The sequence below is a fragment of the Gracilinanus agilis genome, chromosome 1 (assembly GCF_016433145.1).
Source record: "Gracilinanus agilis isolate LMUSP501 chromosome 1, AgileGrace, whole genome shotgun sequence".
Lineage (NCBI taxonomy): Eukaryota > Metazoa > Chordata > Mammalia > Didelphimorphia > Didelphidae > Gracilinanus > Gracilinanus agilis.
Window position 1 is genome coordinate 587,045,331 of NC_058130.1, and position 27,953 is coordinate 587,073,283.

General features: G+C 36.1%; 1 protein-coding gene across 1 annotated transcript in view; it reads left to right on the top strand.

Annotated features, from left to right (window-relative positions):
• The window catches only part of NFATC1 (nuclear factor of activated T cells 1), a 149,891-nt gene that overhangs the window by 17,599 nt on the left and 104,339 nt on the right, over positions 1-27,953 (top strand). Inside the window, exon 2 of the mRNA XM_044667241.1 lies at positions 5,211-6,312. Coding sequence (XP_044523176.1) covers positions 5,211-6,312 — 1,102 coding nt within the window. The remainder of the gene's footprint in view (positions 1-5,210; positions 6,313-27,953) is intronic.

Consider the following 27,953-nt stretch of genomic DNA (forward strand, 5'->3'; position numbering starts at 1 on the left):
AAAGAAAGTACTATGGAGAGTCTGAGGAAGGAAAGGAAAGACAGATTTTTAGATGTGGGAAATCAGGGAAACTTTGTAGAATTCTGGGTCTATTAAAGTTTTTTTCCCCTTTATAAACCTCAGAATTTTCATGGGAATGACTTGAAAAATGTTTTGTAATTTCCCTGTGTGAATATAGCTTCTGAGTTGTAGTTGTGGTATTAGAAATAATAATAATAATAATGGTAGAGGTAACAATTGAGATTTATATAGTGCTTTAAAGTTTGCAAAATGTTTTACATATATTGGCTCCTTTCATTTGTTCTCACAATAGCCCTATGAAATAGGTGCTATTGTTATCCCCATTTTATAATTGAGAAAATATGACTTGCTCAAGGTGTTACTTCAAACTATTTTGTAGAACTTGGTATTTTGTGGACTTTTGTGCAAGTGAGCTTAGATTTTGAATGTTTTATAAAATTGCTAATTTTTTTAAAGTGTCTGATTTTAAGGACTGACTCCAGGAACAACACTCTATACTCTATTCCAGAGGTGGCAACTCATAGTTCAGAGAGGGGTTGAATGGGTCCTAGATGCTCCCAGGTATGGCCTAAAAAAGATTAATATGTAATTGGGAAATATTAAAAAATACACTAGAATATAGATAATATTAATATGTGATTTTTTTAAAGCAAGAGGCTGCCAACAGAGATCCTTACATACAATGTAGAGCTCCCCCCCTGCACGGTTTCTGTTTAACACCAGTGCTTCAAGCCACCCAGCTTAATTCAAAGAACTGCCAGATATTTGTTGGTGAATAGTTTTTTCAGAAGTCATAAATCAGGTAGGGAAATTTAACTCCCATCACAAATGAATTGAAGAATAGAAGGGTTAAACTATGTAAGTTGAATCAAATTCCACTTGAAATCATTTTCAACTTTGGCTTATTAACATTTGTTTTCAATCTGACCCACCTTGGTATGGGAAAAAAAAAGTTTTTTTTTTAAAAAGTACAGAATGTTTGCCATTAAACTATTTTGTGGAAATTAAGATTTGATAGACTTTTGTGCAAGTGAGCTTAGATTTTGGATGTTTTATAAAATTGTTAATTTTTCATTTATAGTTCATATGAAAAACCCTTCCAAATTCAGTTGTTTTCTCTTTTAAAAAATCTCTATATTACTGACTGATTGGAGAGACAGATTTAATATACCAGAAAAGACCAGATTTGGGAGTCAGAAGACTCAGATTTAAGTCCAGATTGACCTTAGGAAGTAACTAAAGTTTTCTGCAATTTAATTTCCTCTTCTAGAAAAGAGATAATAATATTTGCTCAAGATCAAATGAAGTATTCAATGAACAAGTGTTTGTTATTTACCTCCAAGTACAAGGCAGTAGAAGGCATATAAAGGATTTTGTAACCCTATGCATTATTTTCAAAGTTTTTTTCTAGTTTCCTTTAAGGTACTTGTTGACTATCAGTCTCTTGAAAGTATGTGTGATCTTAGTCAAGTCACTTAACCTACTTAGGATTCAATTTCTCATTTGTGAAATGAGTGTTGGACTAGATACTTCTGATGTACCTTCCAGCTCTCATCTAAGATCCTAGGACACTATGATCCTTTGGTATTTATTCTTGGATGAAGTTTACCACCTACATTGGGCTACTTATCCAAACAGCCTAACTTTTTTAGTCATCTTGGCAACTAAAGAAAGACAAATACAGACTAGAACACCAGGGCTCACCATGGTGAGAGTACCTTGCATGACTTTGGACAAGTCACCTAACATCTCAGTGTTCTTAGGCAATTCTCTAAGTTTATAAATTATGGAGCCTGGGCTGATCTGCATTGATTGGAATCCCTTCACTAGGAATTCTTTAATCTATTGAAATTGTAGGTCATTAATTTATCTATGGATAGTAATTATATTGCTTTGAACTACAGACCCTAGAATAGTATTAGTAGCTTTTAATTTATTTTTTGTTACTATTACTATATTTTTGTCATTTTCTCTGTATCTATACATCTATCTTTCTTGTCTATCTCTACCTACTTATCTTTCTCTCTTACCACCATCTACCTCTTTCCTCCCCTATTGTCCTTTCTCTATCTGCCTTTTGATTATCTATATGTATACTTATTTCTCTATTATCTCTATTTTCCTTTCTCTCTATTTATCTTTGTATCATCCTCCTTTATTCATTTATCATCTACCTAGTTCTCTTTCTCCATTATCATGTAATTGACATATATTCACTATACTAAGTTTTCACTATTTTAAAAACATATAAAATATTCCTGTGATTTAAACAAGTTTGAAAATTATTTGCAAATTTCTTGGATTTTTATCAATCATGTCAGTTGATCATTAAACATTTATTAAGTGCTTACTATGTGCCAGGCACTGTGCTAAGCATTGGGGACACAAAGAGAGGCAAAAGACAGTCCCTGACCTCAAGGAATTCACAGTCCAAGAATCACATGGTTAGATCATATTGTTAGAGATTACTTGAGGGCTGCAGTTCTTTACTATGCTTCTGTAAATCCCTACAGGGCTTAGCTTTATGGGCACAGAGTGTTGAGTGAATGTAGGAATAAGTGAATTAGATGTTATTGTGATAATGAACAATTTTTATTATATTCTCCTCTTTGGATCAGCTTGGTGGATCAGAAAGTGGATAGAGTATGTGCCAGAAGTCAGGAAGACCTCGAATGCAAATCTAGCCTCAGATATCTACTAGCTGTGTGACCCTGGGCATTTAACCCTGTTTGCCTCATTTTCCTCATGTCTAAAATGAGCTGGAGAAGGAAATGACAAACCACTCTAGTATCTTTGCAAGAGAAATCCCAAATGGGATCATGAAAAGTTGGACATGAATGAAGTGATTGAATAACAACATTTGGGTCACTTTGACTTAGAGCATTCTTTACAATTGCTCTAAAGGCACAACTTCTTTGGATTTTGAATAAGATAGCGATTTATAAAAAAAGCAATTCTATATAGAGTTGTGTATGTCTGAGGGCAGTGGAATAACGATGGGAAGTAGGTCTCTAGAACAAACAGTGACTAAATGTTTGATGGTTAAGGTGATGACTTTCCAACATAAAATCAACTATGATAGGGCATTGAGCAGGGCCAGAGAACTAACTGGGAGAGAGAAACTTTGGGAAGCACAGTGGAGTAAGAATTGGCAAAAAATACAATTAAGAGATCTCTATAAGTTCTCAATGTTAGAGATATCTGTATTTTAAAGCAATGTTATCATTGCTGATTATTAATAATATTTATCTAGGGCTTCTAGATTTGTAGAATGCTTTTATATATATCTCATTTGAAACTTATAACAACTCTTGTGAGACAGCAAGATGATGATGATATTCTTATTGTATAGAATCTTATAGAAGTTAGAATGATTTGCTTAGGATCATAGTAAGTTTCTGAGACAGGATTTTAACTGAGGACTTCCTAACTTTAGGTCTAGGGCACTGTCTACTATGCTATGGTGCCTCTTAATTAAATGGAATTATATAATTAACATTTTTATGTATTAAACCTTTTTACATACATTCTTTGTTTATAACTAGCCTTTCCATCTTCTTCACTCCCTCTCCCAATTGAGAAAGACCTGGTTTCAAATTCTGTCTTAGGTATATACTATGTGACCCTATTAATTGGGTAGTGATAGTATTGTTTAAACTACAGACCCTAGAATGTTATTAGTACCTTGCAACATTCTTACAGTATTTGGATTAGCCTAGTATTCATGTAGAAGCAACATATAATGTTATGATACATTTCTTTTTTAAAATTTTTGTTTAATTTATTAATTTATAACATTTCCCCATGGTTATAGGATTCATGTTCTATCCCTCCCCTCCTCCCACTCTCTCCCATAGCCCACACACAATTCCACTGGGTTTTACGTGTCATTGATCAAGACCAATTTCCATATTATTGATATTTGCATTAGGGTGTTAATTTTAAGTTAGTATCTCTAATTATGTCCCCACCCACCCACGTGATCAGGCAGTTGTTTTTCTTCTGTGTTTCTACTCCCACAGTTCTTCCTCTGAATGTGAATAGTGTTCTTTCTCATAATTCCCTCAGAGTTGTCCTGGATCATTGCATTGTTGCTAGTAGAGAAGTCCATTACATTCAATTTTCATGGTACATTTCTATGCATGAATTCATTGTCATTTGGAACACTATCTTCTTAATTTAAACATTTTTGAGACTATAAGAGACATCATTTAGTTTCTTAAAAAAGATTTCATTTTTCTTGTAATTTTTATTTTTATTTTTGCAATTGGTTGAAAAAAGATACACAATTTGAGGATCCTATATGCCATATTTTATATGCTTTGTTTAGATCATTCAATTAATGTATTGAGAATAGAGATTTGAGATATATTTTAATATGTTGTAAAGGGAAGAAAATTCATACAGAGGATGAAAACCTGAGTCTCACGAACTGTGATGTTGGACAGGTTACTCATCATAAGATTTGAGTTGGAGGGGACAAGTGTCACTTGTCCAATCTCATGCAGGTAGTAAAATATTAAGATAGTGGGATTCAGATTTTCTGATTTAAATCCAATGAATTTTCCATCACATCTTGATTCTGTGGGCTTCAATTTCTTTATAAAATGAATGGATTAGAGTCAATATTGTAGCAAGGGTTTTTAAGTAGGTCCCCTTTGGCAATCAGGTGTATCATGGAACCCTTTGGCAATCTGGTGAAGCCTCTGGACACCTTCTCAGAATGTTTTAAAATAAAATACTTTGAGTTTTGAGTGTTTTTTTTTTTTTGGTTTAATGTTACATTGTAGTCTTTCCAAAGGGAACTATGGGGAGAGATCATTCTTCCCTTTAGTGATGCAAGATGGGATTGTAAGTTCTATTCATAGGGCCATAATTAAAAAGGCTGTGTATGGCATAGTGAATATAGTGCTGAATTTGGAGACAGGAATACTTAACTATGACCTGAAGCTATGTTGCACAGTTTCCCAAAATACTGAAAGTCTAAATGCTTAACCCCCTTGGTCTGAAACCTAATCTATGCATGCCTTTCCTTATCTGCATGTGCACGTGTGTGTGTGTGTGTGTGTGTGTGTGTGTTTGGTTACAATAGCTTCACAACTTCATAGAATTCATTAAACTAATGGATTCCCATTTGCCAGATGAACAACACTTCATGCCATTTTTTTTTCATTTTTTTTTTCTTCCAGAACACTATAATTACACATCTTCAAATATCAATGCTGGTTTGCCTCTCAACGTGGCCCATCCCTCATTGTCAACCCCATGCCATGATCTTCAGACATCCAATCCAGTCATTTCAGTTGTACCATCAACAAATCATCCCTCTGGATATGGAGGTAGTATTGACAGTGGGACCTCAGGATATTATCTTTCTTCAAATATCAGACCTAATGGAGCCCCAGCACTAGAAAGTCCTCGGATTGAGATAACTTCTTATTTGGGACTTCATCATAACAACAACCAGTTTTTTCATGATGCTGATGTTGAAGAAACGATACCAAACTCTAAACGATCTCCATCTACTGCCACCTTGAATCTACCAAACATCGAAGCTTACAGAGATCCATCTTGCCTGAGTCCAGCTAGTAGCTTATCTTCCCGAAGCTGTAATTCTGAAGCATCATCATATGAATCCAATTATTCTTACCCATATACATCTCCTCAGACATCACCATGGCAGTCTCCTTGTGTCTCTCCCAAGACCACTGACCCAGAAGAAGGATATCCACGGGGTATGGTGGCCTGCAACTTGCTGAATTCTCCAAGGCATTCACCATCCACATCCCCAAGAACAAGCATTACGGAGGAAAACTGGCTCAGTACTCGTAACTCTAGACCATCTTCTCCCTGCAACAAGAGAAAATACAACCTAAATGGGAGGCAGACATCTTACTCGCCACATCATTCACCCACCCCATCGCCCCAGAATTCTCCTCGAGTTAGTGTGACAGATGAGACATGGCTAGGAAACACTAACCAATATACCAGTTCTGCCATTGTGGCTGCCATTAATGCTCTCACCACAGATAGCACAATAGATATGAATGATGGAATTCCTATAAAATCCAGGAAAACAGCTCTAGAGCATACTCCTTCCATGACACTCAAGATAGAGCCAGCTGGTGAAGATCATGGGACCATATCACCCACTTCTGATTTATCACCTGAAGAGTTTTCCAGCTTCCAACATATCCGAAAAGGAAACTTCTGTGATCAGTACCTTTCAGTACCACAACATCCTTATCAATGGGCCAAACCAAAGCCTCTGTCTCCCACTTCATACATGAGGTAAGATTTATTATGATTTTGTGGAAATTCATTAAAAAGAACAATAGGAAAAATATGCCTCAACTCCTCATTTTTCTGTCTTACCTATTTATTCCACTTCTTCCTGTCATAATTTCTGTATCTTACTACTGTCATTACATCTGGGTTCAGATGTGACCCAAGTTGAGAAATTCCCATGGAGCAGAAAAAAGGCAGCTCTTGACAACCAGCCATATTGGTGTTTCAAGAACAACACAGCATTTTCTTCCCTTGAGACAGAACTTGGTCTCTGGCAGTCTGGTGACAGGAAACACAAATGAATTCTGAACTTGGTGTTTTCAACAGTGCAGTCTACTGCTGCCACACCATTCGGTTCACTTAATTAGTCCAGCATTTTCATTTTTAACCAAACAACTGCTTCCCCAACAGGTGGCCCACTAATGACCTCTTGCAAACTGCTTTGCAATCCAATTCTTTTAATTTTGTGTACAAAAACAACTGCATGGCACCTGATGGAGCATCATTAGTCTTTTAACATATTTTTTTTTTCTTTTCCTGTGTCTTTGTGGCATACTCCATGTCAACATTAACTCCTGTCCCCAACATTCAGTATAGGGGGAGGGAGAGGAAGAAGAGAGACTTGGGAGAGAAGGATAAGAAAATTAAAAAACTGAACAGCCAATTAGCAGCATAGGAATATCTGTATTGGGGAAATACTTTTTTCTTTTTTAATTGTACTAGGATAGTTTGCCAATCTTAAAACAGCTTTTACAATTTTATTCTTTACTTAAAAAAACATGCTTTGTATTCCTGGCTTTTATATAATTAAAGGGCTAAATGGTATTCTAGGATTAAGACTGTAAGTAGAGAGTTCAGTGTCATCTTACCAGTGAACTCATTTAAGAATCTATGTTTGTTTTAAAGAAACAATGCAAGAGGTAGAATGGTTTTTCTTTGTTGTTTTAACTTGTTTCCAGAAGAACACTTGGAAGGTACTGTTAGTTGATGAAAGTTTAGAGAAAAAACAAGTACGATAGATTGTTTTCTTGAGTCCTTTGAGATAGCTTCTAAAACTGAAAATTTCAATTTTGACAACTACGTGGGTATAGAAGGACAGGCTTCAAAATTTCCACCAGAATTGGTATTGTCATTCAGAGGCTGATTTGGTTCATAACCATAGAAATATTTTGTTCCCCTACTGGGCAACCATTTTATAAATTCAATGATTAGTATACTATAATATTTGAAAAGAAGTAATAATAACTATTTCAAAATGAATCCTCTTAAAGAGGCAAGCCACATGAATTACAGGAATATAATGGATTAAGATAGTAAATGTTTTAATTTGAATTAATGATAGGTATATTGTCATTTGCATAATAAGCATTTTCATAGGCATTGCAGTCCAAAGAAATATATTCTCTACGTCACTAAGCTGCTAAAAAACAAACTTAGCAAATACATGTAAGATTAAAATAATTTAACGAAGACATTCACATAATGAAGTATTTTTATGAAATCAAAGGAATGAATAAATATTGTTTTACAATGGTAGTATCAGTAGTAGTATAAAATATAGATGTTCTCTTGAGTTTACATACACACACACACACACACACACACACATACCCCAACCTTTACTGAAGTTTTCCTCTATATTTGTCGTACAGCCTATTATTGAAGAGACATGGGAGTGATTGCTGGTTTTTATTACCTTTAGAAATTTCAATCAGTATCATGTTGGTCAAATTATTATGCTATCTTTATCTTTTGATGACAGAAAGCCCCTTGATAGATATTAATGCACACAGTATTCCTATGCTTTAATATACACATACAAAAACATATAAAATGTACAAAGCCATCCTCAGAGGATTACAAAGTTAACATTTTTCCACTGTTTGGGTCCTACATCAAAATATGTTTCCTGGTCCTTTGCAATATGTTTCCATGTGATCTCATTAATGGGTGCTCTAGGGCAGCTGGAAGCTACTGTTAGAAAAGGGATGCTAAGTTATTTTACCAGTCAGAGATACTGACTGAACTTCCTTCCAAAAAGCATACCTCTCTGTTAACGTACATGAAAAATGGCAGGGTGACTGCAAATGGACGTCAATAGGATCACTAACTACGCAACTGAAACTGCTGTATTTTTAATCAGCCCAACATTCTTTGGATGAGAAATTTGCTATGGCAGATTTGGATTTTTTCTTTCTTGCTATTTTGAATTCTCTCCTTTTTTTAAATAATGCCTCCATAACATCAAAAGGATTTTGTGAGTTTTTTTTAGTGAAAATTAAGCCATATTAATTCTAATAATTCAACTCAGTTCAACAAGAATTGATTATCTACTATGTGTCAGTCACTGTTCTTGGCACTGGAGAGATTTGAAGGCAAAAACAATAGAACTGAGCAGGGAAGAACACATACAGTTAAATACATAAAAACATACCCATTAAAAAAGCACATTCAAAGTAATTTTGTTGGGCAAGTAGGGTCAAATGTTACTTATCAGGAATAGGGAAAGGCTTTTGAAGAAAGAGAATAATGATAATGAATAACAATAGCTAGCATTTATAAGGGGCCAGTGAAATGATACAGTGGTTAGAGAACTGGTCCTAAAATCTGGAAGACACATTTTCCTGAGTTCAAATCTGGCCTCAGACACATACTAGATGCGTGACTCTGGACAAGACACTTAACCCTGTTTGTCTCAGTTTCTTCATTTGTAAAATGTTCTGGAGAAGGAAACGGCAAGCCACTCTAGTATCTTTGTCAGGAAAACCCCAAATAGGGTCATAAAGAGTTAAATAGGTTTGAAAAATGACTGAACAACAACAAAAACATTTGTATAGCATTTTAAGGTTTGCAAAGTGCTTTACAAATATTACTGCATTTTATCTTCACAACAACCTTGAGAGGCAGGTACTATTATTAGGCCAGAGAAACTGAGGCAGACAAAAGTTAAATGACTTGCCTAGGGTAAGCTAGCTAATAAATGTCAAGGTTGGAATTGAAATCACGTCTTCTGGACTCTAAGTCCAGCATTCTCTGCACTGTGCTGCTTCACTAAAGTGGAAGTGAAAAACAAGAAGTCTAGGTATGGAGAATGACTATGCAAATAGTCTGTAAAAAAAAGCATACAAGTATGAAGTCACACCATAGGATTATAGCTTGAAAGCTAAAAAGGATATCAGAAGCCAATGCACTATGTCTGATTTTACAGATGTGGAAACTGAGACTCATGGAGGTTAGGTGACTAAGATAGTAAATACCAGATACAAGAGTCCAGCCCAGAGTCAGTCCTCTTTCCCCAATTCCATGCTGGGATGTGGTATACATTAGTAGCCAGATATTTAGTATGACTGGATTATAGATTTTGCTAGGGGGCTGATAGCAAGGGGTTATCATTTGAAATCAGTCTGTGAGATGGAGTACGGTCATATCATAAAGGACTTTAAATGCCAGAAAAGAGGAGTGCATATTTTACTCCAGAGGTAAGAGGCATAATGACACTTTTTAAGTACACTTACGATCTGATTTTGCTTCATAGTTAAAAGTCATTTTTAATAATTAATCCATATTAATTTTTTTGTTTTATGGATTAAGAAGGCGCCACAGAAAGAGTAGATAGCTCCATGAACTATGTACCTACTCCTTTTCTACTCCCCACCATAACTCAGTAGATTTCTGGCTAAATACAAAGATTCTTAATTTGCTATTCTGCTCAGATCATTCATCTTCTTTGAAAAATAAGGAGAAAGCATAAAAATTATATATTTTTTATGTTTCATAATTTAACATTTGTTAGGTATTCAATATAATAAACAATTATTAAATACGGTTGTTGGTCAGGTGCTAGGAGAGATATAGTTCTTTTAAAAATGAAATTAATGCACATTATTGAGAAATAAACTACAAAACCCAAGCTTCCAATCCGCGTTTGCTGCTTAATTGCAGATGTTTTGTACATGAATGAACTTTGGAAGCACCCTAGAGACTTATGACTCAGAAACATCATGCAAAACATTCATTTTGAAAAGGAAACAAACCAGTTTTGTCTCCATATATGCCTCTGCTTAGAGGGCTCTACATATCTATAAATGTATGTGCTTTTGGAATGTCATTTTTTTAGCCTATATGTAGAGATTCAAGTATAGCCGACATTTACACAATAGTGGCATCGATATTGGAGAAAAAGGAAAATTATAACAGCAAATTCCATAATAGTGATATTTACCTTTGTACAATAATACTAGCTCATGTTTCTCCATTACTTTAAACTTTAACAAGTACTTTCCTCTCAGTAATATAATGAAATAAGTAGTCTAAGAATTATATGCCCATTTTTAGAAAACGGAGATTGAGAGGGCCATATATGTGACCTGATTTATTCAATTCACACAACTAGTAATTATCAAAAAGAATATTCAAATCTAGTTCTTTTGATTTAAGTCAATTAATTCACTTCAGCTATGGCATCTTGTCTATCCCAGAAGTACAAGTAACTTTAAAACTATGGTTTTTAATCTAGGGTCCATGACTTTAAAAAAAAATTGGCAATTGTGTTTTTAATATAGTTGGTTTCCTTTGTAATCCTATGATTATATTTCATGCTTTAAAAAATATCTTTCTGAGAAAGGGTTCATTGGCTTCTGAGGACTGACAGATAGATCCATGGCATAACAAAAAGATTATGAATCCTTGTTCTAGAGGTTGTCTAGAACTTTACTGTATGACTGAGGAAATAAGTGTAGAGGAATTCAGTCTTGCCCAAAGTCATCTAATAGTACAAGAACCGAAACAAGATGCCAGGTCTTCTGACTTCTTGTGTTTAGTTAAGAAGACTACGTTGTTGTATGCATTTAATATTTAGGCAATATCTTACTAATATTGAAGATACTTTCCCTTTTTAGCAAACTCTAATTTACATGCTCTTTTATGACCAAATTAATAACTTTTAAAAACAATTTTGGTGTTATAATAATGTAAGAAACCAATATGTTTTCTAGGTTTTTAAAAAAAAACTCATTAACAGATTGGGTGTCTTTGATTTACAACCTGGTGTGTTTTCAAGACCTCTAATTTCGGTATCAGCTTCTTATATTTTACTTGTGGCTCTTTTGGTTAATGGTGATAAAAATGTGGCTTCAGAATCAAGCAACTTCAAATACCTTTGGGTTAGAGCACTTTTTTGCTCTTTATTGCAAGATAAACCCCCAATACAAGTGAGTCTGGTTTTTTTTACAGTTGCATTTTTATGTAGGAGATCTCTCATCTTTGTTTCCTGATATATCTTTGTTTCTAACTCTTGAATGACAATTATTATGCAAGAAAGACTTAGTTAATTTTTGTCTATCTACATCTACATTGTCTCTGGCACATCTAACATTCCATACCATCTACCCTTTATCTTCTTTTCTACTTCCTTTTGCGTGTGTGTGAAGGGAATACAGACTGATTTTAATGTCTGAAGTACAACAGGATTTAGGAAGATAAAACTTTCATGAAAATTTTATAGTTCATTCTCAGAGCAAATAGAAATTTTTTAAAATTTCAGTTGAAGGAACATTAAAAACACTTTTTAGTACAGCCGTCCATTACATTCAGTTTTACCACAGTGTATCAGTCTCTGTGTACAATGTTCTTCTGGCTCTGCTCCTTTCACTCTGCATCAGTTCCTGGAGGTCTTTCCAGTTCACATGGAATTCCTCCAGTTTATTATTCCTTTGAGCACAATAGTATTCCATTACCAACATATACCACAATTTGTTCAGCCATTCCCCAGTTGAAGAACATACCCTTGCTTTCTAGTTTTTTGCCACCACAAAGAGCGCAGCTATAAATATTTTTGTGCAAATGAGCAAAATTTTTTTCTCCCCTGCCCCCTAAGCTTTTGAAAGGAAAAAAAAGGAAAACAAAACTTTTTTTAAACATGTGCATAATCAAGCAAAGCAAATTCCCCCACTTGTCATGTCCAAAAAATATGTTTCATTCTGTATCCGGAATCAATCAACCTCTTTGTCAGGAGATAGGGAACATGCTTCATCATTGGTATTCTGGAATCGTGGTTGGTCATTGCACTATCGGTTTTTAAGTCTTTCAGGAAATTTTTTTTATAAATAGCATTGGATAGAGCTCTGTAGCTGGAACCAAGAAGACAAGTTCAAATCTTGCCCCAAGAAACTTAATAGCTGGGTGATCCTGGGCAAAATCAGTTAACCTCTGCTTCAGTCTCCTCAACTACAAAATGGAGATAATAATAGAACATATTTCCCAGGGTTTTGTGAGGATGAAATGATATAATATAAAGTGTCTTGCAAATCTTAAAGTGCTATATAAAAATAGTTATAATAATTATTAAATAGTTTATGTTCTGTTTGCTCTACATCAGTTCATTCCAGTGAAAAACATTAAGAATCTAAAGTAGAGGCAGCTGGATGGCTCAGTAGTTAAAATATAAGACATGGAGACAGGAGATCCTGGATTTAAATCTGGCCCCAGACAGTTCCTAAGTATGTGATCCTGGGCAAGTCACTTAACTCCCCAATGCCTAGCCCTTACCACCCTTCTGCGTTGGAACTGATATTGATTCTGAGACTGAAGGTAAAGGTTTTAAAAAAGAATCTATTGTGAGTAAAATGGGGCAGAAACAATTCTTCCCTATTGTTCTCCAAAACTGAAGTTTCTTTTTGTGAAAGATAAGCCTTTCTGGATCATAGTAGGGTGTAAGTTGTTCTAGAGGGACATGGGCTTGGGGCAGGTGGAGGTAGGTTTTTCTGCTATTGGACATTGGTATTCATTCATTCAACACATTTTTAACATACATGTATTATGTTCAAGGCCATATGCTTGGTGTTGTAGGTGACACAAAGAAGAATTATGATTGGTTCCTGTCCTTTCAAAATAAAATACATATGTAAATATTGGTCTCTCTCTAGTCCAGTTTGAAGAAAGTAGGTGGTGCCCTGGAGCTGAGAAGACATAAGTTTGAATCCTGCCTCAGACATTTATTATCTGTGTAGCCTTCAGTAAATCACTTAAGCTCCCTCAGCCTCAGTTTCCTCATCTGTAAAATAAGAATAATATTAGCTCCTACCCTATAAGGTTGTTGTGAGGATCAAATGAATTCATAATGCAAAGCCTATTATTTATAATTATTATATATGTAACAATATATAATAATAAATATTATTAAATATTACTAGAATCCTGCCCTGCTAAAGTAATTTACCTAATAAGCAACTTTGATCTCTGATCCTTGACTGCTGATGTTGATTGATGTCCTCCCTGTCTCTAAGGGGAAGATTGGCTTAGCATTCTGTTGATGTCAGTGTGATATAGTGAGTAAAAGGAATGCTGAACTTGGAATCAAAAAGCCTGGCACTCAATCCCAGTGTTGGGCTTAATGAGCTGTGTGAACCTTAGCAGAAATCACTTACCTCCCTGAGCTTCCTCATCTGTGAAATGGGCATAATACTATGTGTTTGGTCTAGATCATAGGGCTATTTTGAAGATCAAATGTAAAGATTATATGTGTGTGTGTGGGGGGGGGGCAGCTAGGCAGCACGGTGGATAGAGTGCCTGACATGAAGATGGGAAAACCTGGGTTCAAATCTGGCCTCAGACACTTCCAGTTTTGTGACCCTGGGCAAGTCATTTAACCTCCATTGTTTAGCTCTTACAGTGGTAATACTTAGAGTGCTAATACACAGTATTGATTCTAAGACAGAAGGTAAGGATTAAACAAAAAAAAGATATATATGAACATTTTCTGCAACCATAAATGTAAAATTCTAGCTTTATGATCATCTTCAAGGGTAAAACTGTCCTGACATTCAAAGCTGCATTTTTTTTATTGATACAGATGTACTCCACTCAATCAATAACCATAGCAAGCCTTGGTTGATGCATGCTTTGCAGTATTTCATTGCCTTATAGTGTGTGTGTTTAAAGCATCATCAGTGACTTTCCTTTTGTGATTATGATTTTCAACTGACTTACTGTTTCTTCTGTGACAAAAAGCAGAAATTATGGGCTGGCTACCCTTAGCTGTTTGCCTTGCTACGTATATAGGTTACGTGCTGCTCACTTTAGCACTGGTGGAAACTTTGCACATGAGCAAGGGAATTTTAGTTTCATGAGCATTCTTGGTTTTACAAGTTAGTACAAAATAAATCAATGTCCACTTCATTGCCAGTGGTGAGATGGATTTTCTCATATTGGAATTCAACAAGGTTGCATTTGTCTGTACTTTGGAGGCTCCCTTCCCCCCCTCAACTCCCCCCCGCCCCGTTCTCTCTCCATGGAGTCCATGCTGACATCAGTGTGAGTTATAGGGAGACAATAAGGCAGATGCTTATGGAGCTTGATTCAAGCAATCAGTTCCCATTGAGAGTTCTGACGCTATTCGGTTGGAGCTTCATGGAGGAAGGGGATGGTGTGGGTGGTGAATATGAGGACCAAATATGGTTCAGGCTGATATGGTAGTAGTGATTATTTTCAGTCTTCTTTCAAGGTGTTTGAATTCACCTCTTTTGTGAGTGCTTTGGCAAAAATTCTTTTTTGTTTAGAACCCAAATGAATTATATGCTTGGCCAAAATATAAAAAATTGTTGTTCAGTCACATCTGATTCTTTGTGACCCCATTTGGGGTTTTCTTGGCAAAGATACTGTAGTGGTTTGCCATTTCCTTCTTCAGCTCATTTGAAAGATGAAGAAACTGAGGCCAACAGGGTTAAGGACTTGCCCAGGGTTGCACAGCTAGTTAAGTGTCTGAGGCTGGATTTGAACTCAGATCTTTTTGACTCCAAGCCCAACTCTATCCATTGTGCTATCTTAGAGCCAGCCATAACTACAAAGGATCTTAGATAGCATCATGGCAATTCATGTTCTTGGGCTTCCAGTTGGCATGTGAGGTTGTAAAAACTGTCTATATATGCATAGCATCAAATAACTTTACAGAAGTCTCTCAGTTTTAAAATGAGATTTCAGCACTTTTAAAGGTATACAAAGATTGTGAAAGTAGAAAGGATCCCATGGTTTACCTTGAACATGTTGCCACCAAATGACATATATGGTAGAGCTTTATACTTCTTTGTCTTCTAAGTCTTGTTTTGTATGAAGGTCTATTCTTAGTTGTGAAAAGGAGAAATGGGAGAGCAAGCACTTTTTTCCCCAGGGAAATGAAATAATTCAGAGTTAGTGTTTGTGACTGCGTGCATTAGAATTTTGGCTGAAAGACATTTCTATGAAAAATCTTGGCATTTTACATATGCTGATACATATAAATATCTCAAAAATAATCATGATGATATGATATAAAAAGTTACTAATAAGCACATTTGATGTGTCCTCATCTTCTGGCAAGACATGGCTTTGACCCTTCATAAATTCTCTCATGGCTCCCTAACATGAGTATTAAGTTAAAATTCCCTCTTAAGCTCCTTCTATTAGAAGAACTGGAGACTCTGATCTTGGAAATACTTGGAATTGGAAATTCCTTACCAACTAGATACAGTGACACCTACAGAGCACAGAAGAAGCATAAGGTCTTAAGTCATTAAAACTTGGATTTGAGACTTGACTTCTACTTAATAGTTAAGGGATCTTGGGCAAATTACTGAACCTTTATGAGCCTTGATTTCATCAGGTTTAAAATGAGTATTGATCAATCAATAAATAGCCATTTATTAAGCACCTATTATGTGCCAGCTAGGGCACCTATGTGGGCAGATGGGTGATGCAGTAGATAGAGTGCCAGGTCTGGATTTATCTTCCTGAGTTCAGATCCAACTTCAGATACTTACTAGCCATGAGGCCCTAAGCAGCCACTTAACCCTGTATGCCTCAATTTCTCATCTGTAAAATGACCTGGAGAAAGAAAATTTAAACCACTCTAGTATCTTTACCAAGAAAATCCTAAATTGGGTCATGAAGAGTCAAACACAACTAGAATCACTGAACGATATGTACCAGGCATTATATTAAATACTCACAAAAAAGGCAAAATAGTCCCTGCCCTCAAGAAGCTTATAATCTAATAGATGATAATATTGTAAAATACTGTGTTGCTGTAAGAACCAAAGGCATATATGGTACTTTGTGAATATAGAGTACTATATTATATGCTATTCTTTTCTTTTGATAATGAAACAAGCATTTATTAAGTACTAATTATATACAATCCACCATGCTGAGTACTGGGCAAAGACAAAAAAATTGCCCCTTACTTTCAAAAACCTCCCATCCTCTTGAAGAAAACAACACATACAAATAATGAATGAAAGGCTTACATAAAGTAAGTGTTGTTGTTTATTCTTCATTTTGAAGAGGACAAAGACATTATGGGGATTTAAGTAAGGCAGAGTTACACAAAACCTTGTTCTCTTTCCCACAGTCATCAAAGTCCAGTGGCAAGACAAAAGTCAGCATGATTGGCAGTTGCCCAGAGTGCAGTGGGTGACCTTGTCATCTTCGACGTCTAACCAAGCTCGAGGCTCCCCACAGCTCCTGCTTCAATTGCCATCATGGCCATTAGAACAAATTTACAAATATCTCATATCTTGCAAAAACCCTGTCACATAGGTGCTATTACTATTGTTCCTATTTTATAGATGAAGGAACTGAGGCAGGTTAAGTGATTTGCCCAGGGTCACACCTAAGCTATTAATTTTCTTTAAAAATTATCTTTTTGAAGCCGATTGCTTTTAAAAAAAATACAGGTTAACATTGTCAACTTCTGAAAATGAAGGAAACAACATAAAAAACACTCCCCAGATAGTTAAAGGCTGAGGAATGTGCTATATAACACTTTGCCACAAGTAATTTTCTGCTCTTGTTACTCACTGGCTCAGGAGTGTCTCTATCAAATCTTACAAGATTAAAACTGAGACCTTTGTCTTTTATTTCCTTCTTGTATCCTTTAATCTGAGAGGTCTTTTATCATCACAACTAGTTCAGTCATTGAAACTGTGGAGCAGTTTTACTTGGTAAAGTCACTTAACGTTTTTTAAATCTTCTTGGAGCCTCTGTTTCCTCATCTGAAAATAGGAATAATAATGCTTTCACTGCCTACCTCAGAGTATCATTGTGAGAAAGGCACTTTATAAATCTTAAACTCTAGAAATAGGAATTATTCATTCATTTATTCATCTCTCTTTCTCTCTCTCTTTCCTCTCCCTCTCTCTCTGTCTCCACACAATTGGAGTCCTCATTCTCATTTTGTTCACATTTCCTACCCACCTTGCCTTCCTATTTCTGCCTTAGTTTCTGCCATTCACACTTCTTAAAGCACACTTCAAAATGATGGTTTCCTGTCCCTTAGACTGTAAACTTAGATATACTTAAACTTTGAAAAGTTGGAAGTGGGAAAGGAGTTTATCTTGGCTTTCATTGTTAGATTTCTAAAATGAATGTGACCAAATTCTGTTACAAAATGGCTTATTGTTAACTTGGTTTCAGTTAGAGGTAATAGGGATCAGATCTATTATTTCCTTGGGATAGGGAACTCTGAGATGAGGAGAGGCTTGCTACTGATACAAATTAGCACTTTCTCTGAAGTTAGAGTCTGAGAGGCCTGAAACACTGAGATTTAAGTGACTTGTCTTGAGTGTCACAGAGGCTAGACTTGAATCCAGATTTTCCTGATTCCCTACTGAACTGCCTTTGCAGTTTAGTTTATACTGTGAGCCAGATCTGGGGCCCTAAAATGCAGCCACAAGAAAGAAAGCCTTGATATAACATGACTTAATTAGCAAATAGCCTACCTGATAATGTAAGAAACCTAGGAGGAGGCTGCATTTGTTCCTAACCTGACAAGCTTTTGGTTTTCAGTTGTTTCCCTCATAATCTGATTTGTGACTCCATATAGAGTTTTCTTGGCAAAGATACTGGAGTGGTTTGCCACTTCCTTCTCCAGCTCATTTTTTAGATAAGGAAACGGAGACAAACAGAGTTAAATGACTTGCTGAGGGTCACTCAGCTAGTATCTGAGGCTGAATTTGAACTGAATCTTACTGATTCTAGAGTCAGCACTCTATCTATCCCTGACAAATTTTATTTTTTAATTAAATAGCAATTATTTCTTTTTTGAGGTTTTTGTGTCCCAAAAAACTACTTTTTAAAGCAGCCACAAAGACTATAATATGTCTATATCCTTTTTGCAGAAATGTTTAGACATTTATTACTTCTAGTTAGAGTTTTTTAAAAAGCTTTTGGTCTGGTCAGTCTAGCTGTTGCATGGGTGATTCATTGCTGTAAAATGCCTTTTTTTGGCGGGGTGGGGGGGGGAAGTGAATGAACTGTTTCAGGTCAGTATGATCCTACTTTGCCTTGTAGAGCAGTAATTTAGTCAGTGGGGACTCCAGGAATGTGAAAGTGCCTAACTTACTCCTGGAGAGCATTTTTCACATGGTGTGAACATAGTTGAATGTGTATCAAAGAAAGATGCCATCTGATTCAAAAATGCATTACGATAATGCCTTTTATTTATAAGGAGCTCCAGGTTGCTGGAAAGAGATTTTGCAGACAAGGGACCTCTCAGCAAATAAGTGGTACCCTAGTGGCCTAAACAATTTAATGTGCTTCCCTGGGCACCCAACAGAAGAGTAACTTAAACTCAGGGAATAATGCACTCATTCCCTTGTGATGATTGGTGTTACTATTTATAGATGAGGAAACTGAGGCAGAGAAAAGCAGAAAGAGCATAAAATGAGCACTAGAAAAATGCTGAACTCCATCCTAATGTAGCTGTTAGTTTATTTGCACTTTGGTTTCACTTCTTTTGAAATGAAAATGAAGGTATAGAAAGCAGCAGGATGGTTTTTCGATTTTAATAGAAATTTAAAAGAGAATATCCCAAAATATACTTTCTTTGGTATGGACAGCACTTCTATAATGGCTTACATTCATGGAGGCAGAATAATGTAGTAGAAAGAACATGGGATTTGGAGTCAAGAGAAAAATTCAGTTTAAGTCCTAGCTGAGCCATTGACTACTGATATGATGTTGGGCAACCATTTGACTTCTGTAGGTTTCCATTTTCTAAACTATAAAATGAAAGGCCTCCACTAGATGATTTCTCAATTCCTTCAGAGTTGAAATTTATGATCTTAAGGTTTTCAAAGCACTCTCATCAGTTTCAGAGAGGTTCAGTGGTTTACCTGAGGTCACAAGAATTATAAGTAGCAGACCCATCATTCAATCCCTAGGTTATGCTTTTACAACACAATGCCATACATATTCTCTGTTTTGATGGATATAAGCAGTCATGAGGGATTTCACAAGAGCTGTAGATGATCATTTAATTTCCTTCTGGCTGTAATATTTTATAGTTCTGTGGTCTTGTTGTTATTCAGTCTTTCAGTCATGTCTGATTCTTCTTAACCTCATTTGGAGTTTTCTTGGCAAAGATACTGGAGTGATTTGCTACTTTCTTCTCTAGAAGATTAAGGCAGATTAAGACAGAGATCAAGTGACTTGATTAGGGTCACATAGCTATTGAGTGTCTGAGGTCAGATTTGAACTCACATTTTCCTGACTCCAGGTCCAGCACACTATCCACTGAGCTTGCTAGCTGTGAATTTAGCATTTTTGAAATAAATGACCATTTAGCATGTTTCCAAAAACAATCTGGGAACAGCTAGTGGATAGTAGATAGACTATGAGGTCTGAAGCATGAATTCTCATCTTTCTGAGTTCAAATCTTATTAGCTGTGTGATTCTAGGGCAGTCACTTAACCTTGTTTGTCTCAGTTCCTCATTTGTAAAATGAGCTAGAGAAGGAAATGGCAAAACACTTCAGTATCTTTGTCAGGAAAACCCCAGATGGGGTCATGAAGAGTTGGACATGACTGAAATGACTGAATAACAACAAATCAAAATTCTGATAGCTATCTGTTGTGAAATTTCACTTGTACTTTCAAATATCAACTCTTAAACCTTAAACTTTATTTAAACAACTACTTGTACACATGAGTCATCTAAAAGTCTTCCTCAAATGAAAATGCCAATTTTATTTGATGTATTTGTGCCCCTTCATGATTAGAATATACTGAATTTATTTTTCTTAAGAAGCGATCGATGACAAAAGTAGCTTTGATCATTTTAATTGCTAAAAATTCATTTAAATAATGAATGATTGACAGTGGTTTCCATGTAGTATCCAAAGAGGATCATAAAACTATTTCACTAAAGCAAAGGAATAGTTAATGACAGTACCTTGCTATCTGTCACTTATTTTAAGTGTTAAGGGGGATGAGTTTAATGGATAGGATCACAATTAGATCTATTTCTTATTTGAAGTCTTGCTTCTCTGACATCTATAACCTCCAAGAGGAGTTTCCTCCCCCTCACATGAATTGTTCTAACTTCCAGAAACAGAGAGAAAAGATGGACATTGACAGATTCGTTTTGAACAATACACTGTTTTATAGTTTGTATACTCTTGAAGATGAATCAGATTTAATGATTTCCACTCAGCATGGAGAGTTTCTTTCCCCTTAAATTAATAGGAATTATGAGGATCAAGAGAGATAACATATGTACATTAAGTACTTTGCAAACTTTAAAGCACTTATATAAACATTGTTATTTATTGTCAGAGGCCTCTCTTATCCAAACTTTGAATCTTCCCTTACATCTAACACGTTACTTTTGCACACAGGAAATGCTAATAAACATTTGTTAAATTTGGTCCAAACTCTCAGAATATCTTGTTTTCTGGAAATTTGGGGGATTCCATATGCTATAGGAGTGATTTCCAAACATCGTATCCTTTGCTAACATTGACTTAAATAGACCACAGTGGCATTTCAAACCTTGAACAAGTCCCTTAACTTCTTAGTGTCCCAGAGGACATTCTAGCTATAGGGACCATTGAGAACCAAGCATAGTAATGTTATTATGGGAACAGAGAGCACATCATTGTGAATAGAACACAGAATGCCTGGAGAAGAGGGACTGTAAGTGTTCAGTGCAGTCCTGGAGGAGAATGGGACAGAGAGTAAGAGAAAGGATGAGCAAACTGTATCGGTCAGGCATCCTTTAGGGAATCATTTCACTGGAACTGGTGAACTGACTAGGTGAAGGCTGCTCTTCTCTCCCACCAACCAGACAATGGAGATTTTCTCAGGTAGGGGCATCTTTAGCCAGATGCAGGTCTTAGTGCCTTCGGCAGGGGGCAGGAATCAAAGTGACCATCAAAGGAAGACCCGAAGGTAGAAATGAGGTCATCAAAGGGCAGCATGTCTCCTGAAGAGTTTGAACCAAATTTAACATGTTTATTAGCACTTTCTGGGTGCAAAGTGCTATGTTAGATGTGAGGGGAAATTTAGTACAGATAAGACAGGTTTCTGCCTAGATAATAATAATAATAATAACTAGCATTTTTAGAGCACTTTAAAGTTTGCAAAGTGCTTTACATATATATGTCATCTCATTTGATCTTCACAGTAACCTTAGGAGGTAGGTGCTACTTATCATCTCCACTCAGTAAACTGTGACAAAGTGCAATTAAGTGACTGGGTCAGGGTTGAACATCTGGGAAGTATCTGAGACTGGATTTGGTTTGAACTCAGATCTTGACTTCCAGAAAACTCCCAGAATAACACAATGCTATGCTTCTTGACTTCCAGAAGTCATGCATTCAAATCCTGCTTCATAAATCCTAGATTTGTGACCCTAAGCCAGTCACTTAACTATTTTCAGTCTCAGCTTATTCATCTGCAAAGATTTTAAACTGTATTATAAAGAAGTAATTATCAAAACTATCTGGCACTGGCTAAGAAATAGAAAAGTAGATCAGTGGAGTAGAACAGACATACAATAAACAGTAGTAAAAGATTATAGTAATCTTGTGTTTGACAAAAATAAAGATCCAGGCATTTGGGGTAAGAATTCACTATTCAGTAAAGATTGTTTGGAAAATTGAAAAGCAGTTTATGATCAAATTTGAACTCATATCCTCTGACTTCTCATTCATTGTGCCACCTAACTATTTGTATCTGGAGTATCAGTGGTGTCAAATTAAAATAGAAACAGGGAGCCTGAAACATTCATAACATGGTGTGTTGACTTAGAAAACCACATATTAACATTATATAAGTTCTATTATATTCTTATTTATCTTGTTAAATATTTCCCAATTACATTTTAATCTGGTTTGCTCTACTTTATTGTTGTTGTTTAGTTGATTGTATCCTACTTTTTGAAACCCCATTTGGGCTTTTCTTGGCAAAGGTACTGGAGTGACTTACCATTTCCTTTTCCAACTCATTTTACAGATGAGGAAACTGAGCAAATAGGTTTAAAATGGTTTGCCTAGGGTCACACAGTTAGTAAGTGTCTGAGGCCAAATTTGAACTCATGTCCTCCTGTCTCCAAGGCCAACACTTTATCCATTGCACCACCTACATGCCCTGTGACATGTCAGTGGTAGATATAGACACCTAACTAATGATCCAAACCTCCTGCTCCCTCTTTCTTTCTCTTTTTCCTGTCTCTCTTCTGTTTAGACCTCCAGGGAAGAGATTCTTTATGTTTATCTTTGTAGATTCTGGCTACTTGGATTCAGAGTTTCCTGTTGAGGGGACTCACTCCCCGTCCTCTGGAGGTAATGAGTTTCCTGTCACTAGAATTGTTCAAGCAGAGGTTGAATGACCTTTTGGGGGATGTTGAGGGAAATCCTCCTACACTGAGAGGGAAGTTAGACTAGATGACCTCTAAGATTCCCCATGTCTAATCAGTTGCCAAGACCTGTCTGTTCTATTTCCCACAATATCTCTCCCATCCATTCCCTCCTTTTTACTTCTATGGATGGTTGCCACCCTAGTTTAGTCCCTCATTACCTTTTGACCTTGACTATTGAAATAGCTTCCTGCCTCTGCCCTATTCCAGCCCATCCTTCACAAACTGCCAAAATGAATTTTTTAATGCACGGGTTTTACTATCTCTCTCTTGCTCAAAACCCCATAGTAGTTTTCCACATAATAGTTTTGCTTTTCGGATAAAATGAAATTATTTAGCTTGGAATGTATGATCCTTTGTAATTTAACTCACAATTTACTCTCCAGGCTTATTTATACTTTTATTTTTATTTAGATGCCTTCATTTACTCTCTATTCTAGCCAAACTATACTACTAGTGTAATGAAAAAGGCTTTAGTAGATTTTAGAATCAAAAGATATAGGTTTGAATCTTAACTGTCACTTCATTTCACTTGTATCAGATTAGATGAATATTCTGTTTTCTTTTTAAGAAAATCAGTGATTCTGTGATTTTTGAGTTCTTCCTTCTATTTTCTATCTCTGTGCATTTATGGAGAGAGTGCTCCACACATGGAATATACATTCCATATCTCTGCCTGTAGACTGCCAAGATGCTACCTCCTTCATTAAGTCTTTCCTCATCTCCCCATCCAAAGGTGATCTCTTCATCTTCCAATTTTCCTAGAGTACTTAATCTAGATTAGGAATGATATTATTGAGTTGTTTCAGTTGTGCCTGATTCCGTGACCTCATTTGGGGTTTTCTTGGCAAAGATATTATTTCCTTCTCCAGCTCATTTTGTAGATGAGGAAATTGAGACCGCAGCATGACTTGCTTAGGGTCACACAGCTAGGAAGTGTCCGAGGCTGGATCAGTCTTCCTCTACTGTGCCACCTAGCTGCCCTAGATCAGGAATACTTAACCTTTTTTTGTGTTATAGGTCTCTCTTGTGCTCTGATGAATAAATGTTTTTAAATAAAATACATAAGGTTAAAAGAAACCAATTTTACTGAAATATAGTTATCAAGATTTTTTTTGGGGGGGGGGATCATAGATTCCATAGTAGGAAGAACTCAGGTATCTTAGGACCATAGATTTAGAAACAAAAAGAAAACTTAGAATTCTCATCTAATCTACTCCTCTCGCTTTCATATCAGAAAATAAATATCAAGCAAGATCAGTGATTTGACATAGGCCAGTGATGGCAAACCTTTTAGAGACCAAGTACCCAAACTACAATCTTCATGCTGCATGTGAGCCCCTTGCTTTACTCCAGATAGAGTAGGGAGAAAGCTCTCCTATTGGGCTGCTGGGAAGAGAACAGGTCATGTGAGAAATGTCCTCAGGCATGGTAGAGAGGGAGAGGGGAGCAGCCCCCTCCAGCATTGAGTGTCATAGGTTCACCAACACGATCATATGCTATAAGGATTAGAGTTGGAATTTGAGCCCACATCTTTTGATTCCAAGTTCTACTAATGGTTCTAAGCTAGGAAACCCTGGTTTAGATCATTCCTTTCCCCAATCACATTCTGTTTTGCTTTATGTTTATTTGACGAATTGTAATGAACATGGAATTATCACAGTGTCAACATGTTGGTGGGGGAGAGAAGATAAAATGGGGGTGGTAATATTTCTTTTTTGTTGAGAGGAGCCATCCCCATTGGTAGCTAATAATAAATACCATTTGCATGCTTTCTGTTATGGCAGTCTTCCAACTGGATCTCTATCTTTGGGGTTACTTCTACCCCAACCAGGTTTCTTTCTTTGTGGCATCATTTCTGATTATCTTCTCTCTTAACCCTCATTGCATTTATTTCTCTCCTAGGGTGACTCCACCTCTGGTCTGCCAGTCATTAGTGCCAATCCTTTGTACTCCCAACCTTGACTCTTTAGTTTGGGCTTAAGGCTAGACTCATTTCTCTGATCCTTTTTTAAAATTCTCTCACATCTTTTTCCATTAAAGTGCTCCTTTTATTTTTACCATTTTGATAGAATATAAGCTTCTTGAGAGGATTGACTTTTTCTTTTCTTTGATTCTGTCTTTCTGTCTTCAATAGCACTATTCTTAGAGGCCATTGAATCCAAATCCCTGGTCCTACAGAAGAGTAAACCAAGGCACAGAGAAGTTATTTGTCTTGCCCAAGGTTACACATAGCTAATAAGTGTCTGAGGCAGTATTTGAACCTATTTCTTCCTGACTCTAAGACCAATGACCTATCGATCCATTACACCAAGCTGCATCATCACGTAGGCAGTACTTAATAAGTCCTTGTCTATTAATTAATTGTGGTTTTGAGCTACCCACAGAATCTCAGAGTTGGAAGGGACCTCATAGGCCAGGGATTCCAGTGTACCTCTGAGCAGTTATGCCATCTTCAGTTTTCTTGATAAGTGGCCATTCATCTTTGCTTGAGGATCTTTAGTGGCAGAGAACCACTACCATACCTCCTAAGTGAACCCATTCTACTTTGGCATAACTCTGGTGGTTAGGAAAATCTCCTTTATTGCAAGTCTAAATTTCTCTAGCCATTGCTCTTTAATTTTGCCCTTTGATAAAGGAAAGAGAACTCCAAAACTTTTGCAATGTAATAATTACTTGAAGAGAGATACTATAGCTCTGCACTGACCTTGGGCAAATCAGTTTTAGGACCTTAATTTCCCCATCCCTAAAATAAAGTATTGTGGTCCAGTCAGTCATTTAGTCAATAAACATGCCATATGTGTCACGTCCTGTGCTAAACCTTGGGAATACAAAGAAAGCCAAAATACAATCTCTACCCTTAAGGAGCTCAAAATCCTACTACACCATCTAATAATAGCATTGAATTTGGAGTCTCAGAGAGCTTGAGTTTAATTTACACCTATATCACTGACTAGCTGTGTGACTTTGGGGTTCTTATCTTCTCCATTCCCTCTCCTCATTGCTTTTATACCGGATGAAAATATTCTTAGTTATGGCTCTGCTTATTTTGTGTATATCACAATTATAACACCTTCAAACTAAGCATCTCTAGCACTGAGATGTACATTTTCTTCTTTGTATCCCCGACACCTATTACAATAAACCACACTTAGTAGAAACTTAAAAAAAATATTTGTTGAATTCATTTGGTTCTTTGGGTTTTCAGCAACCATTTATTGCTGTTTTCTCACTCCATAGAGGAGCTAAAGAGTCAGCGTAGGAACAGCAGAATGAATCTACTGGGGCAGAACAAAGGTTCATCCAGTCAAATAGTCAGGCTCTGAAATGGCTCCAAAGAAAATTTTGTAGAGAAAATGGTAGTTCTCTTCCATGACTTAGTTCTCAGTGACTAAGAACGTACCTTGAACTTACAAAACACTGTTATATTACCTTAGATCTATAGAGAAGTTCGGGGTTTTCACAGCCCCTTCTTCAAAAACACCCTGAATCTCAGTCTGTTAATCAGGCAACTAGAGAGTCAACCAATATCTATTAAATGCCTACTAAGTGCCAGGTACTGTACTAAACTCTGAAGATACAAAGAAAGGAGTCCACAGTCTAATGGGAGAGAAAATATTCAAGAAATTATTAAAAAAACAAAGTTATGCTTGAGAAATTGGAAATGGTCTTAGAGTTAGAGGGAAGGCACTAAGATTAAGGAGGACTGAGAAAGACTTCTTAAAGAAGGTGGACTTAAGGTTGAGACTTGAAAGAAGCCTGGGAAGCCACTAAGCCGAGATGAAGAAGTGAAATGATTTTCTCAAGGGCACACAGCTAGTTAGTGTCTGAACTAGGACCTGAACCTAAGTATCTTTATCCCAAGTTACATGCACTAGACAGCCCTATTAAAAAACCCCCCAAAAGACAACTTTTTAAATTATAAATTAAAAAAATCAATAAACATAAACATTTCAATATCCCAAGAATAACAAGAGGACTGTATGAGAGACCTAAAAACCTCTATTATGTATAGTTTTTTTTAAGTGTATATTAAGTTTAACAATGTAGGTCACACTTTCTCAAAGATAAATTCAATTTTAAAAAAAGTAGTATTGGAAGTATTGTGGTAGTATGTGAAATACAAATGTTTACATCATTTATTGACAAATCATTAGAAGCGTTTGAAGATTAGCAGAGTTGAATCCAGTGGACCTCGCCTTTGCTAGCAGGATTCTGGATGAGAGTCCTTACCAAGGTTGACCTCTTTTGGGTGGAAACTACTTTTTTGGATGATCCTAAGGCCTCCTGACATATACAGAGAAAGACTATAGAGATGAGGTGAATTTTTAAAGGAATTATCTTTGTGTGGTCCTCTTGGCTCCTAAGGCACTGGTGGAAGGGAACAGGATCTTTTTTATCAGAGTACTTCAGAATGAATCCTGGAGGCTACTGACACTAAGATCTAGAACAAGTATAATTCTTAACTTCCTTGGGATGAGCTATTATCTATCTGGAATTTTAAATGTTTTTAATAGGAAGTCCTTGAGGGTCTCTTATGTCTGATGTTCTTAATTGGACAACTTTTTTTTAATTAAGTAGAAATATTTTTGGTTTGCGTGTTTAAAAACATGCTACCTTTAAACTTTTGCAACTTTGAGAATACCTTTTTTCTTCAAGTTTGGCTTAATTGTCTTTCCTTCAGGCAGGTTATAATTCTGCCAATTTTGAAGTTTGTAGCTTCATCCATTATGGGATTACTGAAACCATAAAAAGTCTTTACTTTTTTACTTTTAGATGAAGAATACATATGGATTTTAACTCATGGAAAATATGAACTAATTGAAAGGGACTTTACCCTAACTATTTAAACAAAAGAATTGTCTCACCTTTGGGTTCCCAACAAATATGTCCAATTTCAATTCCCAAATAGTTAATCTGATACTCTGGTAATTAACTGATTAATCAATCAATTAATTAAGCAATGGCTTACAATA